Source organism: Vidua chalybeata, chromosome 13, assembly GCF_026979565.1.
Source record: "Vidua chalybeata isolate OUT-0048 chromosome 13, bVidCha1 merged haplotype, whole genome shotgun sequence".
In the NCBI taxonomy this organism is placed as follows: Eukaryota; Metazoa; Chordata; class Aves; order Passeriformes; family Viduidae; genus Vidua; species Vidua chalybeata.
This window is the reverse complement of record NC_071542.1, coordinates 7,527,143-7,550,519: the sequence shown is the minus strand read 5'-3', so window position 1 is coordinate 7,550,519 and position 23,377 is coordinate 7,527,143. Positions and strand designations below refer to the sequence as shown.

Here is a 23,377-nt window from a genome sequence, read left to right as displayed (position 1 = left end):
GTTGTTACATGCAGGGGCACAGTCTGCTAGGAAGTTGGGAAAGGAGATGGGAATGAATGAGCAGGTGAGTGGGCAAGTAATCCCCAAGCAATGGGACATGAGGCACAGGCAGAAACTGAGGCACAGAAAGTTCCAGCTGAACTGAGGAAGAACTTTACTGCACAGTGAGCATGCACTGGAACCAGCTGTGAGCACTGGAACAGGCTGCCCAGAGAGGGCGTGCAGTCTCCCTCCCTGGAGATGTTCCAGAACCATCTGGACACAATCCTGTGCCATGTGCTCAGGGATGACCCCGATTGAGCTGGGAGGGTGGACCAGATGACCCTGCTGTGGTTCCTTCAACCTGACCTTCATTCTGTGCCTCTCAGACTTTGTGACAGACGAGAGTGGCAACAGGCTCATCATGGTTGATCAGAAAGAGAAATGCAGCAAACTCAAACCGTGTGTGGGTGAGGGACAAAAATAATGGAGGGATTCAAACAAGTGGTGGACAAGGTTAAAACCAGGCGACAATCACAAAAGTGTGTGCATAGGAAATGCAGAGGGACGGCAGCACCACAGAACTGTACAGAGGGTGGCACAGTTGCCGTCATGCCGCAAACAGGAGTTTAATGCACTGAAATGAAGGGACGGCTGGTAGGACCAAGTGTAGCAAGGTCAGAAGGGCTGTAATAAATATTTATTAGACTAACAATGGTAATGGCCCCTCAGCCCTTTTCACCTGTCCCTCACCTGAACCCGTGGCAGCCCAGCGCCACGCCGGGTGCCAGCTGGTCCCTGCGCACGGGCCTGTGCCCGCGGCTGCCGCTGGGGCCCTGACATGGACGGAGGGGAGGAGAGAGGGAAGGAGGGAGGGTGGGAGCGAGGGCGGGCGGCCGCCGGTTGCCCGGTGAAGGCGACGCCACAGCGGCCTCAGCGCGGACAAAATGTCGGCGGTCGGCGCGGCCCGGCGGGGCGGGGACCTGCCCGGGGTAAGGCGGCGGCTCGGTCTGGGCTCGGGGCAGCGGGGCCGCGCCGGGCCCGCCCCGCTCACTATCGCATCCTCCCCGCAGGTGCAGAGAGCGGCCGGCAGCACCCAGGCGTTCGCGGGGCCCGGCGCGCTGAGCGGAGCGTGGCTGGCCAAGGAAGAGCAGTACAAGTAAGGAGGCCCTGCCCCGCTGGGACCAGCGCACGGCCGGTCCCCTGGAGCCGGGTGCCGCGGCCCCGTCCCCGCAGGGGGCGGATGGCGCTGCCCGGGGCCGCGGGACAGTGCCCAGCGCCCCTGGACACCGCCGCCTCAGGCAGACTCTAGGCCCGAACCTGAGGTTCTTCTGCACTTCGAACACTGACTTTAGGTCTAAATTATGACTATATAAAAGCTTAAGCCTGTTAAAAACAGCTTAAAAGCTGTAAAGGTTTTAAATGGATGCCCTGTCCCTGTTACCTGTTAGTGCCCGGCCCCGGTGAATGGTGAGGGCTCACAGAGAGCCACGTCTCAAACTCTGGCAGTCGCCGCACCAGGGGCTGTATGAGAACATGCAGGGACACCTCACTACTCTAACCTGTACATCCGTATGGCAACACATCTTTAAATACGTGATGAGAAATGTAGTCCTACATGAGTGCTTCCCCAACGCCTGCTGTTTGGCATACTGAAAGGAAGGACTGTGTTAAACATGGAAAACCTTTAGGAAATAAAGACATACAATGTATATTAAGAAATGGCATGTCCAAAACCAAAGACATCCTTCAGCTCTCACAGTTACAGTCTGAACTGTGCTGTTTAATGGGCATATGTGTTCTATTACTATTCATTTGGCTGGAACACAGGAAATTGTTGAAACATAACTTTTTTAATACCTTGAAGTGTATTTCACCATCCCTCTGTAGGAATCATTAAAATTTCACTTAGTTCAGACAAAAATACTGTCACACTGACATTTATTCCTTTAAAATTTTTCAAAAATTCTGTGAGAAAAAATTCTTACTCTTTTAGGCGACTGAATGCAGAATTAGAAGCCAAAACAGAAAAACTGGTGCGTCAGGCTGAAGAACTAATGGTGAGTAGCAGACTATTAGGTAGTTTAGTCTGGATTCACATGCATACAGGGCTGAGCGTCAAAAGAAATTTAGACCTTGACTACTAAAAGCATGTTGCTTTCAAATGCAAGGTAAGCTTTAATTTATTTCTTTTCAAAGTTGTAAATTTGTATTAAAAATACATTAAAAATAATTTCTATGTAATTTCATCCAGTAGGTATTCACACACCTGCCTACAGCATTTGTGCAGATACATACCTAAAACCACATTAAAAACTTGTTTAGTTGTTTAAGAAAAGTATCTGTAGGTAGTTTTATGCCTTAGTATTTATGCCTTAAATACTAAAAATTAGTATTTGAAAACCAGATACTGTTTACAGTAACCTCCTAGTGAGATATGATCTACATTGTTCAAGCTGCAAGAGATACAAAGAATAAGCAACATAAATAGAAAACATGAACTTAATAAGAAGGAAGCTTTCTCAAAACAGAAAAAGTTGATGTTTATTATCAGTATTATCATTTAACATTGGTGTGGCTGTGTACCAGACAGAGTCAAGACTTTATATGAAAGTTGGACAAATGAATAAAAAGGGAACGGAGCAGGTATGGTTTATACTCAAAACAGTTTGGAGAAGTTATTCTGCATATTAGAAATATTCATTATAAGTACACTCATTCAAATAAACAAGGCTTAAAAAGCAAATTACTAAGTATTCTGGAGAGCTGTACTTCTATGCACTTTTCTGACTGTTGAAACTTCAATTTTATGGGTTGTGAAAACGTATTCTTCTCCTGAGCAGTGACAAGCTGAGGCTAAATGCTTGGCATTTGAACAGGAGCAGATGAAACAGCCAAAATAGCATCTAGTCTCTTTCCTTTAGAAAACAGCAACAACAAAACCACTGTTCTTCTCTAAATATAGCAGAAAATGAAATATTCTTAGGGTACTTAATATACCACATGGCACTGCCAGATTGCACAGATATACATTTAACAACAAAACAGCAAAGGCATTTTCAGACATCTTTTCCTGTGTTTCAAAAGTTCTTTTCTACAGTAGACTATAGTTTCCATTTTCCATAGAAGAATGTAGTTACTGTGATTTGTGATTTACAAATAGGTAATTCATCTATAATGGATCATAGTCTCCCAAAATCAACTACTTTTTTTCTTTTTTTAATGAAGAAAGGCCAACAGAAGATACTATCTCAGCCAGTTTCAGTACAGAGTAAGTCACCTGAAGATGACAGACAGAGGTATGTGCTTTAAAACTGCTCTGTATAATTGGTGGGGAACCTCACACTGATCCTGCATGCCTTGTGTCCTAATCATTCTTCTGTTTTATCTATCTTTGCTGTATACTGCATTGGTGGAGTCTAATTTTTTTCCTGCTATTAAAAAAAAAAAAGTGATCCTAAGCAAGGGTTGTTCCTTGTTATTTCAAGGAAGGTTTAATTTTGCTGGAATGTTCTATCTAAGATATTAAGAAGTGCTGACCTTTGTAAAAGAGCAAGATAAGGTCACAGGTTTCTTTGCAATACCAAACAGTAGGCAGTGGATGGTTTTTAACAGTTGAGCTGACAAAGTAAAGGAATACTGGTTCACATTTAACTTGGCCTAAATGTCCCTGGGACAGGAAATGCCTGAGGAAAACAAACACAAAGCCCTAAGGCAGGCAAACATTGAGCTGCCACCCTCTGGAATGTGCATACCATTACGGTGCTGGGCCCGCAGCCTTCGGCCTGGATGATCACAGCCTGAGTGTCCAAACCCCTCAGCTCCCGAGGGGGACATGGCTGTATTCCCTTAGTCATTCAGGGCCATTATTATTTCCTTAGTTGTTCAAGGGTTTGTGTATTGGTAGTGTGGGAAATGGCTGAATTTAAGATAGACTAATGCACAGTTTATCAAGGATCTGATCTGTAGGTTCCTAAATTTATGATGCCACTAATCTGGATAAGAAAGATACAAGAACAGACAACAAAATACTTCAAATGTTAAGCTGCAGTTGGGAAACTTTTCAAATAGAGTATATGAAAAAATGTATATGATAAAAATGATCAAATCGTTACTTTTGTGTAGAATAGAAGCAAAGACATGGAGTTTTTCTGAAAGTAAAAGGGGTTTTCAGTACACAAAAAGGTGTGACAGCAAGTCAGCTTCTATGATAGAAGCCTAACTACCAGCAAAAGTTTGCTACTACAATTAAAATTATTCCCGACCTATTTTAAAGCCATAGCTGAGGGAGTGAGGGGCAAGAAACTTAATGTGTTATCAGTCAGTATAATCATGCTTTTTAAATAAATTCTGGATCTCACTTTAGTTTTCTGTTCTGTTAGATGGATTTTGAACATTAGACAGAGAATTTTTAAGAACTTCAAACTGGAGTTGAGTTTTAGGGCTGCTTTATCAAGTAATGTGATTGGAAGATTCAGCCCCACAAAGAGAATTATTAGCTTTGATGGTACACATTAGAAATAAATTGAAGTGTTGGAAGAATTAAAAAAAAAAAAGAAACAAAAAGGGCAATTAGCATGTCAGAGTATCACCTGACCTACCAATTACCAACATAAATTAAAAAACCTTAAACAACCACAGTCTGGTAAACAGTGTTCTGGTAAACATTTACATCAGAGAAGACTAGAAATCCCATGCTGTAGTGAAAAAAATTAGAAATGTGTGCTAGGAATTAGGCACACTGATTATCCATGAGTGAACATCGAGGCCATTCAATTAGATTAGTTTGAAGTATTTAGTATTTAATTAAAAATTCTTTTCTTTCTAAATTGTGCAAGCAGATAGGCCTTAAATCTCAAGGAAGCACTTGAGATATTTTTGAAGTATCTCGTTAAAATTTCTGTTGATTCCTTTAACGAGAATGAACACTAAAGCAACTGGAAAGAAGGGAAGAACTGAAGCAAAGAAAGAGGTGGTATCGAGGGGGAAAAATTACAAGTTGAAAGGAAAAAACAAATGAGAAAGCAAAGTAGAAAAAAGACAAAAAATATTTAAGTCACTCTCCAAGTCAACGTATTTTTCAAATGAACTTGTTCTGGAGTTCTTGCAGCATGTTGTCTGCAGGGAAATCTGACTGACTTAGCAACAAAGCCGCTCCGCTGAGAGCGCGCTGCAAGGAGCTGTTGTTTACACTTTCCCTCTCCAGCCGCGGCCCGGCTGGCGGCGCTGGGCAGGGCCGCGCATGGGCAGCGCCGGGGCCGGGCCCGCGCCGCGCGTGTGCGCGCCTCCTTTCACCGACCGCGCAGCCACGCAGCTGCACAGGGGGCTTGCGAAATGGGCTGCCATGGGTGGGCACCAGGGAAGAACCATTAGGAGAATTTGAGAGATACAATAAGGCTGGGGTTTTGTTTTGCTTTGTTGGTATTTGGGTTTTTTTTAAGGCGGCCCTAAGACAGCAGATACAGTAGGAACAAATTATTCTATTGAGGGAAAGAATACAATTGTTTTCTTGAGTATAGAGCGTGTTGCATTTTAATATTTTTCAGAATAACATATAACTGCTATTTCTGTGGCAGCAAATCCTCACCTTCTGCATGCTCCTAGAGCTAGCCAATAGGGAGAAAGCTTGAGGAAACTAGGGTAAATAGACAAAAACTAATCATCCTATTCTTGAAGTCTGTTGCCAGCCACACACAGATGATTTCTCCAGGTCGTTTTTTGTGTTGGTTTTTTTTTTTTATTGTTGTTGGGATTTTTTGGATTAATAAAATACGGAGCTTTGTGCAGATAATTCTTGTTGATGAACGTCTATGAAATTTTTAAAGGCAAGATCTAAACATTTGCTCAAATCAGCCTGGCAAAAAAATTAAGTGACTTGATGAGCCAGAAATTTAAATTCTATTCAAAATCTTTTATAAGCCAGCATTTTAATTGAAGTAAAAAAATTATAAAGGGTAGTTTAAAAATAGCCTTTCATTGTAATAGTATACATTCACATAAGTCATTTTGAAAGCAAAATTATATCTACATATCTGTATATCTATCTGACAAGGAATTTGACCTGAATACTACACAGCATGCTAAAACTTTCTGCTTAATTTCAATAGACTTGAAAAATAATCATTTAACCTGAAATTCACTTACTAAGAAGCATAATTTTCAGTCAAATAAGCAGATAAGAAAGCTGATTTTTTTTAAATTCTTGGTTTTATTCCCTGTCTGTAAAATAGATACCATATTTATAATACTTATTTCAGAGAAAATTCTATGAGGCTTAATTTATAAATTGCTCCACCTCATATTCCTCTGACAGTCCCTGTCAATTGACCTGAGAACAGTCAGTCTGATCCTGCTAGGACAGGTGGAGGATGTAGAGGACACTGGTTGTATCTTCACTTGTTTGTATGAGTTCAGGGGCTTTATGCCACGTAGGTGTTACCCAGGGAGCTGCTGGCAGTCTTTGGTTCTGGATTGTCCTGGGAAAGCTCTAACTCTGCTTCTTGGCTGAGTACTCCCTGCTACAGGGAGTTACTGATCTAACAAGCCAGTAGCCTGAATTCCAAGAGACAAGATCAGGATTCTGATACATGAGTACTGTTGTATTAGATACCATAGACTCACCAGGTGATTTGTGTTGCAAATGAAGTAGACTGGATGGATTGTGAATGACACTGAATTTATGCTTGAACTTAGTATATGTTTCCACCTTAGCTATATTGTTATTCTAGACCTATAAAATGTTATTCTCCTGATTCTGACAGGGGAGGTTGTATTTTAACTGCAAAGTGTTTCTATTATTATAGATCAGTGAATTTTTACTTTTTTTTTAATGCAGAGATCCACTCTGTCCCGAAGTTTCATCTCTTACACACTCACTTGCAAAGGTACCAAAACTGTTCTGGTTGAATTATTTTCTAGCATAATGTAAAAAATATAATGACTTGTGGTTTTGAGGCTACACTGGGGACTTACATGGGTGCCAAGCCAAAGGGAAGTGATGTCCAAAGCAATGCTACAGGGACAGTGTTAGCAGAGCTCCTCAGTGCTCCTCAGCACTGGTGGTCAGGTAGACTTACATAATGTTTAATTTTTGTTTAATGTTTGTTTAATTTTTGTATTCTGTTTTCCCTTCAGCATTGAGAGAAATGTGTAGTGTTTTGAACATCACATTTAGAATTCCAAGTAAAAAATACAAGAACATAATTAGTTTCTTGCTCTCTTCCCTCCCTCACCTGTATAATACTAAAGGCAGTACTACTGTCTTCTAATAATGTCTAGATAATAAACAAGTAGTCAGAGTAACTGAATTTAGAAAATATAATGGAAAAATGAGATTAAGAACAATCTCAATAGTCTCTAACTACAACTATATTGAAACTTTTATGAGGTAAGCTGAAGCTTCTAAAATACCATCTGCAGTTATTTATCAGAATACAGTAGAAAATCCTCTAATTTTTAAAGAATATTTGTGTGAAAGTAACAGAAATATTGTTAAATCTTCCTTCGATGGGGACCTTAGAAGATTAAAATAATGCATAAAATACCATATTTTTGAAGTTATGCTAACAGTCCAGTAATTAATACCTTGATAAAAGCTCAGAGCCTTGCTTGTGCATAGATTTATAATGTGTGGAAAAATTCCCATGAGCCAATGACTATTGGGTGTATTACAGTTAGGGTGTAGAGACATAAAAGTTGCAAGCTAAAGATGACTGCAAATAAAATTGAGAAGTCATTTTGAAAATTTGAAAAGCATTCCTTGAAAACTTCCTTGAGTATAGATATATGCTATTTCTTCTAAGAAGAAAAAAATACCCATGAAAAAACTAGAGAAAAAGTATTTCAATAATAATAATAACCCACTAATTTTTGAAAAAACTTTTAGGTAGAAAACAAGAAGAAATTTCCTTCTGTGCCCACAGCTCAGAACAGACCATACTCTGCAAGTAAGGGAAAAAGAGCAACTTCAAGGTATATCAAACATCTCATTTGGTTTGTCATGAAATCTTTTAGTTGCTATTTTTATCTATCAAGTTATTTTATGGATGTATGCTTTTATATTTATACAAATAAATGTATCAAACTTCCTCAGTCAGCTCCACCAGGTGGCTATCTCTGTTTACTTGCACCAAAAACTATCAGTGAACATATGTGATTAATGTTGCAGCAAAGAAACAGTTGCTTTCTGCTTCAGCACTTCTCAAGGCTGACGGCTGAATTCTGTAAACTCCTTCAGTGAAAGGAGGTCCAGTGAGCAAAAATGGAGCACCTAAGGCAACGTGGGCCAGCACACTTGAGTGCTACAGCCTGATTTGTCACCAGACTGGTGCTAGGGAACATGAGGCCTTGCAGGGCCTCCTCTGTTGTAGTGAATGTTGGGCTCACAGGATAAGGGGCTCAGTAATACAACACAGCTTCCAGGGGCTCCCACCTGAGAAGCTTCTGCTCTGGAGGTAGCAAATTCAAGGTTGTAAAACCAAATAATGGAGATCTGGACAAGGAGAGAAGAGTAAAAAAATCCATAAGAACCTGGGAGCAAATTAAAACTGCCATAAATAATGGCATAATACCAAAATAGGATGAAGATTGTCTGCAAGGTGGCAGGACATGGAACTGACAGGCTGAGGCCGTCTTACAGGAGTTGGAAATCCCTGGGGAGACTCTTCAGACCTCCCTTGGGCAGTTCAGGGGAGGTTGTCATGCTGGCACCCTGTCATGAGGTTTGGAAGTAGAATTGTGCTGATACAGAGCCTGTGGGGGAACCCAAAAGTTTTGGGAGAAAGTTAGCTAGGAGGAGTTTGGAGGCTGGAATGAGGATATGTTGGAATAAGAACTTAGGAGTTTCAGATCCTGTTTTAACTGAGATCACCTTTCTATAGGAGAAAGCTGAGGAGATACCCTGTGTAGTTGATGTGTTACCCTGCATTTTGGTTTTATGAAAATGTTGATATGCAACTTCTAGGATCAGTGAAGTTTCCTAGGCTGAATAATGATGCAGAAACTGTCGTAAGGTAGGAGTATAGCCAGGGGCAACAGAGTTCTACAAAATAATGTGGCAGGGAGTGGAAAGAGCAGAAATTACAACAGAGGATAAAGGATCACCCCAGGACAGTAGCCAAAGCCAATAGAACATTCTTCTCTTTCTGTGCTTTACTCTGATTTAGTTGTGGATTTGTTAGATGAGAAGACCATGCCAGAATCTTTTCAGTTGAAAATGGTAGTGGTTTCTCTGCCTTCTACATTATAGTATGTAAAATCTTGTAATTATTTTTGTGGAATATGGTAAAGGTATCTTACAGAAAGCAAATGAGAAACTGCCATTGATGCATCTTTCATATGAATGCAGGTAATGAAATTGCATTAAATGCAGGTGAATAACTGTACACTCTTAAAAATAGCAAATACTAAACATATTTTACAAAAATATAATGTATTATACATTTAAAATCTAGGGTTTTCATTTTTTTTAGTTCAAAAATAAGAAACATGGAAGTACAAAGTGCTGATGGTGTTGCAGTACTGGAAGATTGCATAGGTTTTTCTTTAACAAAAACAATTAGCAAAGTTGAAGAAAAACTAAAGAAAGGAGTCTTACCAGACTGTCAAGATGATGATATTATTCCAAGGGTTGGAAATGAAATGGGAGCAGGTAAGTTTCCTTCCATGGTTAGTACATTTATTCTTGCTTCATGACTGTTAGAAATGGGTTTTCCTGGGGAGAGAAAAAATGAGTTTCTCTAAAAATTACAGAGAAAATTCTATAGCCCTTAAACTAAAGGAAAAGGGAAAGAAGGTTTTTCCCTCTTTACATAGTCCTAGAGGAAGATCAGGTCACCTATGATTGATTATGTGGAAAAGTGATTTTTTATCTTCTTTTCCACCTCTGTAGGAAAGTATTTGGATGGTTACATATGTTGAGTAAGTACATAACATTTGATTCATTTCACTGGGGAAACAGAAGTACAGGATGCTAAGCTTCAAAAATACGAGCTTCAGTCTTTGCACAGATTCTGCCTTTGGAGGCAAAAGCCTTTCCTCAGACCAGTGCTCAGCAAGTGGCTGAAACAAGGTAATGTTTCAGCTGCAGTGCTTGAATTAGAATCCTCCAGATATTTTCCCACTCCAAATGGTGTGTTTATGTCTGTCCTAGAAACAGAACAGGGAAGGGATTGCAACATTTGCCAGCAAGGCTAAAGGCATGACACACATCTGTCCTTTTGGCTCTGATGTGATAAAAGTGAGTTGGTGTAGTTCCTTACAATGCTAAAGTGAGCATGAAGTCAGAGATTCACTGCAGTAGCTGGAAGTGCCTTTTAATCTAACAGCTTGATGTCAACAAGCATGCCAACACAGAAATAGCTTGGTTTCTAACCTCATGTAATTCTATGCACATCTTCTGTTACCAAGTCTCCCATAACAGATCCTCAGATAACTTTTTTATAGTTTTCTTCCTGAACCAAAAAGAAATTGCTTTGGCTTGCATTGGAAACTTCTACCAAATCAATTCAAGGCAGCTCAAGAAGAGTTATTACTGGTGCCTTGTAATCAGGGACCAAGGGCATGTATTGCAATATTGAGGACTGTTTCTGTAACTTTAATGATGAAATAAAAATCCTCTGAATTGATTTTTGCATTTTGAATTTGATATTGACTGTTTTGAACACGCTGAATGCCTCCTTAATGTGGTAAATAAGCTATTTCAGAGCATTCCAGCAGTGTCAGACTCTCAGAACAGTTAGGGTGTTCACAAGGAAGCAGGCACAGGTACTAAGCAGGCCCTGTTACAGAGAGGGCTCAGTGGGAATCTCTGTAATGGATTCCTTAGGCCTGTGCCCAGCTATTCAGGCCAATGTGCTGATAAGGTTCCATAGTACTGTCCTTGCCTTGAGCTTCTTGCAGCACTCTTCCTGGAATTGGTTTCCCTGTCTTTATTTTATGATCACAGGTTACCACAGTGCTGCTAACACAGTAGCTTAGACATTATTTTAGTCTGGGACTGTTTTGGGGAGTTTATAATTCAAGTCTGCAGTAACCAGCAATGATAGAAGCACACAGACCTAGAGAAGGTTGAACATGAAGCTCTATTTTTATCTAATATACACGTACACATAGGAATAAAATACTTGAATATATTGTTGCACTTCATGTTAGTCTTCATCTTATCTCAAGAATTCAAGAAATCTGTGCTTTCTTGTAGGGTATCAGAGTCTCTCCAATGTCCTTTGCTTGTTTACTAGTCCCTAAATCATTGGTTACTTTATAACCTAAGACCATCCTATGAAGTGATACTCCCCCTTATCAGCCTCATCAGGTGATTAAAATTGACCAGTTAGGAAGCTAATTGTTTAATTATCTTTACCCCTTGTCAGAATGCAGATTATTTGGATCATGGGCACCTCCCAATACTGATCTGATTCTAGTTGTGCTCTTGAATTTTCACAGGATTTACTGCTAAGGGCTCTTAATGACACACAGCTGAATAAGACAGAAGCTGTCTGTGGACTAATAGCTGGGTAAAAGAGGAAACAAAATGGTAAAAAGAACCAGTTTTTACAGGCAGTGGTATAGCCCTAGAGGAATCTGTCACGGAGCTTACATTGATAGCTGGTAAAGAAATTTGTCTATGTAACAATGATTTTAGGGTAATTAAAACTGATGAAGTATTGCAAAAGAATCTCATAGTACTGAGTGAGGTGGGAGAGCACAAGTTTATATTCTGTATTAAAGAGTGCAGAGTAACACTGACAGAAAACACAACTTTCCAATCCCGCCTACTACACAACTCCAGTCACACCTACTACTGAGCTGGACTTAACCTTAATTAGTGATAACTAAATAATCTCCAAAAGCATAAACTTACTGCCTGTTCACAGTGGAAAAGGCAATGAATTTTTAGAAATCCTACAGAAGATAGCAGAAAACAGAATATTGTACTGTTACCATTACGCTATTATATAATTGATGCTAGCCCATCTTGAGAATGGTACAGTTCTGTCCATCCCATCTCAAATAGGATGTAGAACTAGCAAAAATACATGTTCATAGTGTACAGTGCAATGAGAAGTGTAGAAGAGCTGGAATTTGAATCTTCAGTTTGAAGACAATTAAAGGCAATATGAAAGTTCTTTAATGAAAACAGTAATGGTAAAGGGAAAGCTGGCTTTCTCTAATGAAAACACTAGTAAATGCCACATTAAATTTGACTTAAAGTAAGCTACACAAAATGTTTCTCCTTCACATAAAGCATAATTAAGTTAGCCAGCTCATTGCCACAGGATGTGGTAAATGCCAAACTACAATATGTTTCATGAAGAAAATCAAATAACTTAATAGTACAGAAGTACCTGAAAGGGGATTAAACATGAAGGTTTCACTATGGTCTCTATCTTGATAGCCACTAATTACCAGAAGCTAGCAAGGATATAACAGGAGAAATAAAAGTCAGCCTGTATCTTATTTTTTCATGGTGTTTTCCTAAACTGTACTTTTTATTGGCCGCTTCAGAGTTAGAGCTTAAGCTGCAATCAATGAAGGAAGGTGGCTGAAATTAAACAAATTCTTGTTACAGCAAATGAACACATGTACCCATCCATTTCTCCACTCTTAGCTCTAGGTCCTTATCCTTCACATTATTCTTTTCCTCTTGTAACTACTGGGAATAATGGTTTCTCCTGTCAGCTTGATCCTCAGGCTGTTTGCATGCTTGATGCTTGTGGAAGTCCAGAGGAAGTTCCTTGTGAATGATCTGGGGAATAGGAAGTATGAGAACAGACTGTTCCCACACAGCTTGTTTTGTCAGTCCATTTCTTAGCTGTCCAAGAGCAAAACAGTATTTCTTTTGGAAAAAAACATCTGATTACATGGATTTAATTTTAAACTATTAGTTGAAGAATGTTAGCAGTGTACTTTTAAAAAGCACAGAGTACTGTGTGGGAGGGATATTTACCTGTTAGGAGGGGTTTGAAGCCTACATCAAATTCCTTGTTGTGCACAGGTTAAAATTACTTTGGCTGTAACTACAGAAGTTTTAGCTCCAGCTGGATTGCAATGTAGACATGCCCTAGTTTTGTTGACTTCAAATTCAAGAAGTGCTGCCATGTACAGCATGGTATGATGCAAGTTTTCAGTAAGTTTCAATGTTGAGCGTTGTGAGTCTTTTACAATTTAAAGATGTCAAGTTCAGTCATTAAAAGGAAAAGAAAAAATCTATACAAAGCTTTGCCTAAGAATGAGAAACATGCAAACACTTTTCTAGAAATCTGAGTTTTTATTTGCCTATTTCTCTTCAATAATTATAAACAATGTCATGTGGTTTTAAATGCAAGATGATGAAAGTGAGTTCTTGCATTAGTTTTGGTTCTTGTCTTCATTGAATAACGAGTACTCGTGTATATTAAATGTAACTTTTTATGTTCACAGAAGCTCAAATCAGATTTCTTAAGGCAAAGTTACGTGTGATGCAGGAAGACCTGGCAAATATAGTGTTTGAATGCAGGAAAAAGGTAAGGGAGTAATTTTTTAATCTAGAAATGGAATAGGTTCCTCTTTAAAAAACAATCCCAAAACAGAATTCTCTCAGCTTTTCTGGTTCAAGTATTAAGAGGTAAAGTTCTTTTTTTTTTTAAATACTGTATGAATTTAGAGTCAGGGGTGGTAATTTCTGTATAAGTGTGATTTTGGGCTAAAAGCTTTAAAAATGCACTTAATGGAAAATAATTTTGGGCAGGAGAGAACCACTGGGAACGAAGACATGCCCCACCTGTAGGGCCACTGTGGTTCTGCAAAGTATCAAACCATCTCCTTCCTGCTGGGAAAGAGAGCAGAACCTGAGAAAAAGGAGGAAGAAACAGCAGTGGTGAAATGCAGATTGTGGGGTACAGAGAGAAGGGGAGGGGTGTCCAGAGCTGCCTGCTGGCATGAGATGGATGTTTAGGGTAGAATGAGAAATAGACCAGCTTGAGAAATAGAAAATCGTGAGAAATACAGTCAGGTGCTTTCGGTATGGTCAGTGGATTAAAGTGTAGAAAGTGCTTCCATTCTAAGTGGAATGTTGTAATCAAAACAGAAATCAGGCTTTCTCTGTTCTAAAGAGTACAATTGATGCAGAGGACAGTATTTAAATATAGATATAGTATATTTTATATATATATATGTATGTATGTATGTATGTATATGTATACACACACACACACACACACACATATATATATATATATATACCTGGGCAGATCAGCCTGAACTTAAGGCATTGTGAAGCTACACTGATATTTCACTGTTAGAATGTACAAGTGAGTTTTATGATCTGCACTGCCTGGCAGTATATTTTAAAGTGATGCTCAAACAGCTCTTGAACTGTAAAAACTTAAGTAGTTCATATCTGTCTTCCAGAGAGATCACTTCTTATTCATGTATTTGTAATCAAACAAGCTTTTTGAACTAACTTTCCATTTTACATAACTGGACTATTTTTAGTTGTGGTCTCTTAACTTCAGAATGCTTTTTTCCACCTATTCCCCAGCCCCAAAAGTGATGATGACATAAAGAACATCTAGCAGAACACCTATATATTTTTTTACAAGCTTTTAAGTTAGTGTTAAGGAGCAGAATGATAGTAAATTAGTTTTTTGAGATAAGTACATGAACAAAATCTTTAGAAGTAATTAGATTTTGATATTTTATATCTGTACTTTATTTTTATCAACACAGGTGCTTCTGCATTTCAGTACTTCTATGCTGTGAGCAGAAGGAAGTTGGTACATTAGGTTTTAAAGACATTTTCAAATCAAATATAATTTTGTCAGTCGCTATTGTACTTCATCATTCCATGCCAAAATCACTACAGAATTCAGTTACTGTAGCAGATGACCGAAGACAGCCTTGTACTTATTCTTGTCCTGCTCCCTTAGCACTTTGTATGTAAATGTGTAAATGTATCATTTTGGGTTCTAGTTTCTCTGGTGTGAAAATAACTTTATTACATTTAGAGGGTCACAAAGATTTCATTTTGGCAAAGCCTTGAGATAGATTCTGGGTTTGGTTCCAATTCCCAGTCCAATAGTTCTAAGGAAGCAGTAAATCTGTTTAAAGAGGTGAGAGTTTCTGAGGTGCCTGAAATCATGAGATGCTTAGGATAAAGCATACAGATTTCCCAGGTGGGAAGCTTGTATTCCAAGGGACTGAGAGAACAGCAGAGAGAGACTTTCTTCACAGAAATACCATTTTTGTACGTGCCTTGGTTTCTTTTGCTTAACGAAAAGCAGGGCATAATGTGTCTCTGAAATAATCTACATTAGCATTCACTTACAATGTTTGAAAGGTTATAAAAGAAAAATGCCTTGAATGATAATGCTTAATGTGGGATGTAATTGCCAGTAGGTCATGAATCTAAGACGGAACTCACTCATGTTAAGAGAATCTTAAATTTGAATACTTAATGTATCCTGGATCATTAGCTTTCTTTTAAGTCAAAACCAGATAATCTCCTGAAACATAATGGAGTGGTTTATCAGTAATTATATTCTCCTCTTTTTCCCATAACTTTTCCTAATACGTGCATTTAGCTATTTTCACAAAAAATGTCACAAAATATCTATGTACCACTGTTATTCATATAATTTCATAACATTTTGATTTTCAAAACCTTTGAGCTATGAGAATTTTTTTACATACTGCTACAAGACAATTTCAAGTAAAAGACTGCAGAATATTAAATGAGAAAAGTGTTACTGGTTTTTAAAGTATTATCTTGGTAAAATGATGTTTTGTTTCCTTGGTCTTACTTGTTGCTATTTCTAAATCTACAGCACATATATTCTTACTGCCTTTTATTTACAAGACATTATTACTGCATTACCCTCCTGCTTCCTTGCAATAATTTAGTTGGGGTTTTTGCTAATTACTGCCATACAGGACGATGAAAATCAGAATTTAGGAACTCGGCTTAAAGATACCGAAGAAGAAAACTCAAGACTGCAACGAACAATCAGCCTGCAGCAGTCTCAGACTGAGAAGTACAAAATGTTGTCACAAGAAGCAAACAAAAAAACTGAGGGGTTACAACAAGAGGTCACTGCACTAGAAAAGGTATTGCAGATATTAGTCTTATTTATCTCAAAAAATGGAAAAACCCACATCAAATTACCCTCTGTTCCCTGATGGAGTGATAGAGCCATACCCAAAGATCTCATTAGTGTTTCAATGTCTGTTAATTTATAAATTGTATTTTTAAATGGCCTAAATTTTTTTTAAGAAAGAAATACTACATTTTGCTGGTTTTCTTCTGCTTTTACAGTCATATATTTCTGTGTTTTAAAATTAAATTCCTATGCAAAAGACATACAAGAGACAAAACTACCTTTTCACAAACTGCTGTCAAATTTAAAAATGAATCCTAAAAAGTACAAGGAAATTCCATTTTTTGGGTTTTAATTATAATTTTTTTAAAAATTGCTTCTGTAAATTCTATGGTAAGCTATAGAACCTAGTGAACTTTTTTTTTTTTTTAAAGCACCTGCAGCTTATAATAGCATCTTCTGCAGGTAAAGGAAGGGATGTGCTTGTTGTTGCAATGGACTGTTGGAAAAGCAGGCCTGCAGTGTGGCTGAGCCCAAGCGAGCGTGGCTGCTGTCCTACAGCAGTGCTGTGCCTGCTGCAGCAGATGGCTGCACACACAGCTTGCTTTGTTTGCAACTTAATCTTAAGGGCAGCATGTGTTTTTCTTTAATTACTCAGAGCTAGAGAGGTTGACTTCAAAACCATATAATACATACAGTGTTGGGTAGTACTTGTAATACAACCAGAAGAATGTTTCAGTTTAAAAATCAGGGAAAACAGAACACAGCCCATCAAAGGCTCATACTTCCATTAAATCATAGTATGGATTTATGTGGGCATGCTTGTACCTTAATGTTTCATAGTTCTGGCATTTTAAAACTAACATTGTCTTTGTGGTTTTTGTGCAGATACTTGGAGGTTTTAAATTCCCTTAAACTGATTGTGATTCTGTGAGGAAAAATATTCAGTACTAATGTTTATGCTACTCATCAGCTCACAGTCAATAGGGCTAGAGATTTACAGTCATTTAGTTCCTTCTCTTAAAGCAAGACAGACAAATTATACTCAAACCATCCAGCACATAAGTTTGTTTAACTTGTACTTACAGCCTTCTGAAGTTGCAGTTTCCACCACTTTCTTGCACACAGTCACAATTAGAAAGTATTTAGGAAATGGGACGAAAGGTTTATTCACTTCCCCTGTACAGGCACCATAGCCAGAATATGGTCACTTCCCTCACTGGTCTTTGCTTTGGATTTACCATCCTCAGTTGCTTCAATTGTTCCTCATAGATGTGTTTTCTAAAACTCGTCAAGGTTGCCAATCAGTCATGGTCATGGAAAACAGTGGTAACCCTTTAACATACTAAGCAAAAAAAGCAGGTATATGTAATGGAAGATTCTCTGCTAATTCAGAAGTTATTTTACATATTTTTTCTGCCATAATGAATTATCTAACTGCAAAAACCATGCATGTAAAAATAATTTTGCAGTAACTGCTTAAATCTCCAGTGGATTTAGAAGTCTAAAAACTGCTCTATATTTGAGGTATGAAGTATTATTCAACCCTATTTAATTAATGTGCATAGATCAATTCTAGCCATGTTTAAAAGCAATTTCCTGTGAACACAGGCTTGAAGTGGTGCTACTGTGCTGCTGAACTCTCATGACTCTTTCAGTCTAGAGAAGGTTTTCTGTATAGCTGAGAGCACAAATGTAACCTCTGCTTTTGGGGCTTTTTTTGCTTTTTCTGTTGTTGCAATGTAGATGATGGTAGACCTAAGATGTGATACATGCGTCTCCAAACTCCTTCGATTATCAAGTTTTTTAAATTCATTAATCCCCCAGGTACTTTTTGTATGTGCCTAGGCAAAGATTCTCACCTGCTTTTCACAATTTACCTGAAACTACTTCATTATTTTTAGATTTTCTTCTTTTGGTGTTCAGTCTCTGTAAACATTACTGCTGCAGCACCCACCTAAGGCAGTAACTGAATTCTGATGCTCCCTGAAATTTCCATCTTTTTCTTTCCAGCATTCCAATTTTTTTCTATCTAGTTGATCTCATAAATGCTATGACCTCTCTCATCTCTTTTTCACCAGTGGTCTACAAAAATATTCCTTTCTTTGTGTTCTCTCACTTGCTCAGCCAAGTTCTAATGTTAGATAGTGGTCTGGGAAATACTAAAGTTGTACTTACTCTTTTTTAAGCTTTTGTGCAGGGGGTTATCACTTGCCTTGAAGAAAGGCTTGATGTTAAATACACCTTCTCTCAAAACTGTTTTTTGGGGAGGTGTTGCGGAGCTTCTTAAAGATCGCAGTGCTGCCTGCACTGCTGCTGGGAGGACAGAAAGCCTGGTGAGGGTTACTGTGGGCCATCACAGCCTCTGCTGATACTCAAGTGCTTCAGCCATGGCAGAACAGTGGGGAAAATCCAGAAACTGAAATGGGATACAATTTTAAAACACAGTAGTTTATCCTCCCCCCTCTTAGCGAAATATTATATGAGAAAACTAATCCAGCTTTGACTTAAAGTATTGAAGAAATGGCAGAAACCTTGCCTAGTTACAAAATAAAACATTTATTTCAGGCATTTTTAAGATTAAAAACTTGGAGTCTAATATATTTAACAATATACCCTCATTAGATGACTTGGAAAAAAGTCCTTGATAAGGTATTAAGTATGACAGTAAATGTCAAAAATCCCTAAAAGAATTCTTAGAAGTCTTTCATTAAATGATCTGATTAGCTGATAAGTAATTTGCATTGCATGTAGACTATTTTTTTTGGTCATTAAATGCTTGAAAGACTATTCCAAAGCTTTTCATATTAATGCAGAATAAAATACACAGCACAAAAGATGTAATAGACTTCATTCACAACTCCATCATCTTGATACAAGACAAAAAGTATTTCTTGGATAAATGATGTGGAAGTCTTGAGTAACCACCACAGAACAGGTGCAGACTTAAGAAAATAGAACAGTTGCTCAGAAACGAGGCAGTCTGAGGGCCACCTCATTATCAGTAAGCCCCTTCTCGACCTTGATTTGGTTAAAAGAAACTTCCTGTGCCCATTACTAAAAATTTGATACTTTAAAGAAAAAGTCAGTTTCTTTTTCATAGAACACAAGATGTGCTCTTTCTTGCCAGAGTTGTTAATTTATTTTACTTTGTATGTTATCTATATTCCCTGATCTTTAGTCTTATTATTCTGTTCCTCAAGTTGGTTTCTTTCTCTCATTTCCCCACTTAGAGCACTATGAAATACTGTCAGCAGAGTCAAGAGACAACTGCTTTGATTGGTGCCATAACACCCAATGAACTATTTTCTGCCAGATGAAATAGTTACTACCCTCAGCCATCCACAGTAGGCTGCTTTAACTTCTTGGTGGTAATTGCATGTAGTCATCTCTAGGGCAAAGAGGTGAAAGGAGTGGGTGGGAAGAAGCAGCAGGGAACGTGAGTCACCATTCCAAAATCTGTCACAGAGTGGACATAGTGATATTTTTTTTTTTTCTGACTGATCATACAAGGTTTTTCAGTCTTATATGACCAGCTTCACAATTTACCCCAAGAGAAGCTTAAAAAAAAAAAAAAGATGAGAAAAATCCTTTTTCAAGATTTCAAAGGAGAAGGGGTTGTTCTAATGGTAGAATTGTCTCTGAGATAGATTCTATTACAGGCAAAAGAAATTCACAGACTCTTCAGCTTTCAAGGGTGAGCCTTTTTGTGTGCTGTTGATACAGGATTCATTAGAACACTGTATCATTATTCATGATGTTTTTACTGGGTTTGTCCTTTGCTTCTTAAATAGGAATTGGAGAGTCTAAAGCGTGCCCAAAAGCAGGCTGCAGCCACTCAGAGTGCAACAGAGGTTCGTTTAAACAGGGCCTTGGAAGAAGTGGAGAAGTATAAAGTAGAGCTGAATAAACTGAAGCAAAGCAACAAGGTACTATAGCTTAGAAAAGCAATTTCCAGTCTGTAATCACTCAGTAATGCTAAAATGAGACAAAAAGCTTTGGGCTTTGGAAGCTTTGTATCTCTTACAGGCAGCCCCAAAATTATCTTGGAGCAAGTCACAAAACACCTCAATACGTTAACTTAGAGGATACTACTGCAACCTCTGCAGGAAGAAGAAATGTACAGAATGATGTTAAAGCCTTTCTGATTTTCCTCATTTGTGTGAAAATGAGACATGTTTAGAAGGAGGGAGAAGTACACATACACACCTAACACATACAAAGGCAAACCACAGCTCTTATTGCCAAGATTTTCTTTTCTTTTTTAAGATTTAATGTGGGAGTATTTTGATTAGTCCTGTTTCTTTTCAGAAGTGTCATGTGTGGCTACTGTTTGTCGTTTTCTTATGTAATGCCAGGTTTCATTGGTTAAAGCACCATTTTCATAATTAATACGTTTCTCCTTTTCTTCCCTTGGTAGGATGTAACTAACCAAGAACTCAAAATGATTGAAGAATTAAAAGCAGAAAACAAGAAACTGCAGAAACAAAAAGGAGAGCTAATTACAGGTTTTAAAAAGCAGTTAAAGTTAATTGATATTTTGAAGAGACAAAAGGTAAGGCGCAGACTATGGGTGTATTTCAGTTAACAACCTCTAGCTAAATGCATTGTCCAGTAAAGTAATCCTGAGAACTGTGAGTTTACATGGAAGGAAATTAAAATGAGAGGACTGTATACTAAGAAATATTGCCCAAATAAAATGATTTTCCACTTACTAGTTCCATCACAGTTTTCACTTAAAATACTTGGGATGTGTTCAGTCATTTCCATCAGTTTTCCTTCTGAGGCTGCATGAGACATGTACAGCTATGGGTTGGACAGGACCTTAACACCACAGAGTGGACCACCTCCAATTGCTTACTCTGCTGAATCTTATGGGATTCATTTTGGGATGGAGTCAATGCACTTCTTGCACTCTCAAGCCAAAGCTATAAGACAGCTAAAGCAAGCAATGTATGGTGGCTTGTTGAGCAGAACCCCCTTTAAGAAGGGCCAGCCTTAGAGATAAGAAAGTAGAACATTTTATTTACCCTTTGAGTACTCAGTGATCACCAGACATTCAGTAAACACTTTTGAAGCTGTTGAGCCCCAAGAGGAAGAATTCTGTATGAAGTGGCAACTTAAGTGTGTGTATTATGCACCCTGATCCTAAGAACTGGGAGTTGCAATATGAAACTACACTCTTGAATCTGGAATACCTCCCCAACACAGGGCAAAGGAGGACAGGTAAGTGGAACAAGAGGAAGTGGGGCTGCTTATGTATTTCCAGTGCAAGAGAATTTTTCTGGCAGTAACAGGATGCAGAGGAGATCTTGGGGATTCACCTAAAAGAAATTGTACTAGCTTAGCCTTTGGCTGGCCCTTCTAGCTCTGCAATTTTGAGAATGAAAACTACACAGCATTCACTCAAAATATGTTCTTCCAGATGAGATAGCTCATTGTCCTCTGGAACCTGAATTTACTGAGATGGGTGTCACAGAGCAGCATTTCTGTTTGACTGGGAACCAAACCCATGGTCTCAGACAAATGTCACAAACTGCATTAAATACATTTTTAAGCACTTGCAAATGCTGTATCAGAACTGCAGATAGGAGAGGAAGCCACTTACCTTTTCTCACAAAAAGTGTTACTCACAGAAGAAGGATGCTGTGAGTTCTCCTTTCTGAAGAGACTGTGACTGGAGGAACATGGAGGAGACTGGGGCTAACCCTGCCCCTTGCAGCTTCTGGCAGAAGGCACTGGGGAAGGGCAGCTAAAGCTCACATGTGCTCAGTATTCACAATCAATGGAAGGACTTCAAGTCTGCTTCAAACACGCCTTTTGTTGAATGAATTAGAAAAACCTGATTTAGGCTATTTGTGTAATATTTGTGTGTCAGGTTCAGATGCACAGAGCAGACAGAGCCTGAAGAATGATAGATGGAAAAATTCCCCAAAGACATTAAATATCAGGAGTAGGATGAGATTTGCTTTGTAATAGGTTTAATGTTAAATTGTATATTGATCAGCTTGAAAGAATGTGGACCAGTTTTCTTACATATGTTCTTCACAAGTCACAAGAGTTGTCAGATTTTCAGGAATTTCTGTGTTTTATTAAAACCCATACAATATCCCAGTTAGCCAGGATTTTGTATTGGTCATTCACACTATTTTACCTTCTGCTCACTTTTTTTTTTTTAGATGCACATTGAAGCTGCCAGGATGCTTTCTTTTACTGAAGAAGAATTCATGAAAGCTCTTGAGTGGGGAAATTATTGATTCCATTAAATAATTCCTGTTTGAAAGATGAGTCAGATGGTACATTATTTTGAGACTGTATATGAGTCCTTGTTAATAGTTAATAACTGTTTATCCCACTGAATTGATTTTGTTGATTTTCCTTATGTTTAAATAGTTAAACTTTTGTAAGCCTGATAGCTTGTGTTGTAATGTTGTTTGAAACACAAATTTCTACTTCATTGTCAGGCCAAACTGCCCATTCTGTAAGGAGCTGAGAAGCACAGACCATGCAAGGAATATTCCAACAAGTGAATTTTGTTATCAGTTAGCTCTGTTCTAGCATTTAAAACTGTACCTCACAGTCATAATCAGTCCAAGGAAGTCAGGATTTAGTCTCAGAAAATTCCTTGTTGCAACAGAAATAAACTAACCAGTGATCCACTTGAGAAGAAAATGTCATGTCCTTTTTAAAACACGTGGTTGGAAAATTGGCCTTGTCTGTTCTCTGTAACAGATCTCCCCTCAAAGCTAGCTGGTCTGGCATCTAATTTAAGCACCAACAGCTCTTTTATAGAAATGACCATAACTTGTTTTAGCAATTACATCTTAGCGCCCCTGGCTGGCATAACCATGCATGAGACTTGCCCCTCATCGCCCAGACAGACTCCGCAGTCCCGTGGAGCTGTATTGTGTACAACTCTTCCTTCAGTCAAGGTGAAGGTATGAAACCTTTCCCTGGCCATCAGCTGCTTCTTTGGGTTACAGGCAGGAGCAGTGACTTCGTATTCACAGGTGCTCTACAAGCATCACATCCATAAAAATTTAATTATTCATCATTGTAATCAATAACCAGGAAACAGATTCAGGGTAGATGAGCTGAGTCTATTGTGTGTACAATAATGAACAGGAGCAATACAGGCCTGTGCTGCTTACATGAACCTCTGCCACACCTCAGCTATTTCAATGGATTCATCCCTCAGAGTAAGTGAGTAAGGACGTGGGACAAAACCAGTCAGTTTATGCACTGAAAGAAAGGTATAAACAGTAGTTCTGACCTCAGAATGACACAACATACCTGCTTGGATCCTACCAGTGAAGTACCTCAGA

The 23,377-nt window shown here is 38.6% G+C and overlaps 1 protein-coding gene and 1 long non-coding RNA gene across 4 annotated transcripts; one reads left to right on the top strand and one right to left on the bottom strand.

Annotated features, from left to right (window-relative positions):
• The first annotated feature begins 866 nt into the window (after positions 1-866).
• Positions 867-22,465, top strand: TEX9 (testis expressed 9). The gene is made up of 12 exons (XM_053954404.1): positions 867-971; positions 1,053-1,138; positions 1,976-2,039; positions 3,208-3,278; positions 6,815-6,863; positions 7,865-7,950; positions 9,450-9,628; positions 13,399-13,481; positions 15,889-16,062; positions 19,847-19,981; positions 20,473-20,607; positions 22,232-22,465. Exons 1-12 carry the CDS (start codon positions 927-929, stop codon positions 22,307-22,309), a joined length of 1,185 nt encoding a protein of 394 aa, XP_053810379.1. The 5' UTR covers positions 867-926; the 3' UTR covers positions 22,310-22,465.
• Positions 2,553-19,827, bottom strand: LOC128794494 (uncharacterized). 3 transcript variants are annotated; one of them, XR_008433148.1, is made up of 4 exons: positions 18,231-19,827; positions 17,139-17,397; positions 9,575-9,691; positions 2,553-2,934 (listed from the first exon to the last, which is right to left on the bottom strand). It is a non-coding gene; the product is annotated as an uncharacterized LOC128794494 (long non-coding RNA). The 3 variants fall into 3 exon arrangements; XR_008433149.1 differs by lacking the exon at positions 2,553-2,934 and adding an exon at positions 7,917-8,470; XR_008433150.1 differs by lacking the exons at positions 17,139-17,397; positions 18,231-19,827 and adding an exon at positions 12,565-13,265.
• Positions 22,466-23,377: the final 912 nt, after the last annotated feature.